Genomic DNA, 1,779 nt, shown 5'->3' with positions numbered 1-1,779 from the left:
CGAGAACGTGCACTGGCCTAGGGAAATCGAGATACTGAGATCTTCTTCACAGATGGTATCTGCTATGGCCGAGTTAGTATGCTGATAAGCGGAATAGATTTTTAGGGTGGCATATAGCGGAAGGGCGATGATAAGATCCGGTGACACTAGGATTACACAAATAGGGATAAAAAATAGGGATATATTGACAAAGGATGAGGCTGAGCATTGAGACTTCTAGTAAAAGTTACATCACTTTTGGGCACTTTTGACTAATCAAACGCACTGTGGACTTCCCACATCCTGCGAAGCACGGCTTCACCTCTGAGTGTTACGCCATCTCATTACTGGCAAATGGAAGCCAATAAAACAGTCGGTCCTGATTCCTTGACGAGTTGGTGCTTAGAATCGCTTCAAATTCAGGCTAAAATTACCTCATTTTTGACCTCTTTTACCAGGAGAAGTTATCCGAATTTCAGCTCATCTTATGTCTACTTAAAAGAGTTCCATGTTTGCCACAGTTCGAATAGGGTGTTCGCTATTCAGATCGAATCGTGTCAGATCATGGCCAATGCCATCCTGATGCCTAAGTAAAAATCATGTTTTAATTTCCATTTCCATGAGCTTATGCTGTTCGCGTACATGTCTACCTTCCAAAAACACCATGTGTTTGAACCGACTGCCATTGTCAGTGGGGGCGTTAGAAAGATTAAGCCATGGGTGATTGGCATTTTACGGTGAGCTGCTGACTGTGTGAATGTCAGCATATAGCTCTTTTGCAATGTTTTGTTTTGGCGTTGCTTCTGATTGAATTCTAAAGCCAAACTACATGCATTTGCTACACTGGGGTCAATTAGACGCATCAAAAAGCACACTTATTCCACAGTAACTATGTATTTCTGCGTGACCTGGCTCTTAAAACCTGTAATCTGCGCAAGCACTGAAGAATGAATTCTCTCCTATCTACTACTCCTTCGTAATCACCACCATGAAACTGTGATCGCATGTCCTCTATGGTAAACCCTAAAATAAATTGTAAAACACTGGTAATAAGGAATCCTTCTGCCCAAATCGCAAAATAACCAAAACAGGGTAAAATTGATAACACCAATTCTATTCCAGCTTACGCGCGACTCCTTCGGGAATAAATATGCGAAGGCACTGAGAAGTGAAGCATTGTTGGCAAACAAGTCCTTCATCAGTCGTCCATCCTACAGTAGCAGTTAAGTAAAATCTCCTTCTCATAAATGCTGAGTGGGAACAAAGCTGCTCATGGCTTACTAGACATACCGGATGTCACATCTGGAACGCGGCCTGTCTCCAAATGACCTTCGAGGTGTCCAATTTTGCCAGAACAAGCAAAAAATTAGGTTGCATTTGATACAAATATTTGTTCCTACATTACACCTTTCTCACCTCGAATGAGTAATTTCAAGTGTCCGCTATATCTACACAGGAATAGCAAACGTAGAAAAGAATCATGTCTTCTGGATGGCTCTACATTCAGCGCTAAGTTAGAGTGAAAGGCAGTAAAAGGAAGATTACCCGCGTGAATTGAATCTCGGTGATGTTGAAGGCAGGTGAATTTGTGAAAGGATATTTGACAGTCCTCACACACATATCTGATGGAGTCTTAGAGCAAATAAATTTACTAACAGTTTAAAAGAAACGGCTTTACGGTATTAAAAGTACATGAAAAAATCGAGGATAACTAGCGCTTCTACTTCTTGACTTAATCCAATTAACTATTTGTACTTACCCCAATGCTTCACTTCGACGTGGCGCTTTAGACTGGAGTGG

The 1,779-nt window shown here is 41.4% G+C and overlaps 1 protein-coding gene across 1 annotated transcript; it reads left to right on the top strand. All coding sequences in view use genetic code 11, as the record gives it.

The window, feature by feature from the left end:
• Positions 1–621: 621 nt before the first annotated feature.
• Positions 622–1,206, top strand: EGR_09103 (hypothetical protein; the record flags this gene model as incomplete). The annotated part of the gene is made up of 2 exons (XM_024498352.1): positions 622–699; positions 1,102–1,206. 2 exons carry the CDS (start codon positions 622–624, stop codon positions 1,204–1,206), a joined length of 183 nt encoding a protein of 60 aa, XP_024347219.1.
• Positions 1,207–1,779: the final 573 nt, after the last annotated feature.

Source organism: Echinococcus granulosus, assembly GCF_000524195.1.
Source record: "Echinococcus granulosus chromosome Unknown EG_S00132, whole genome shotgun sequence".
In the NCBI taxonomy this organism is placed as follows: Eukaryota; Metazoa; Platyhelminthes; class Cestoda; order Cyclophyllidea; family Taeniidae; genus Echinococcus; species Echinococcus granulosus.
Note: the sequence above shows the minus strand (reverse complement) of the source record. Positions and strands in the feature narration are given on the sequence as shown.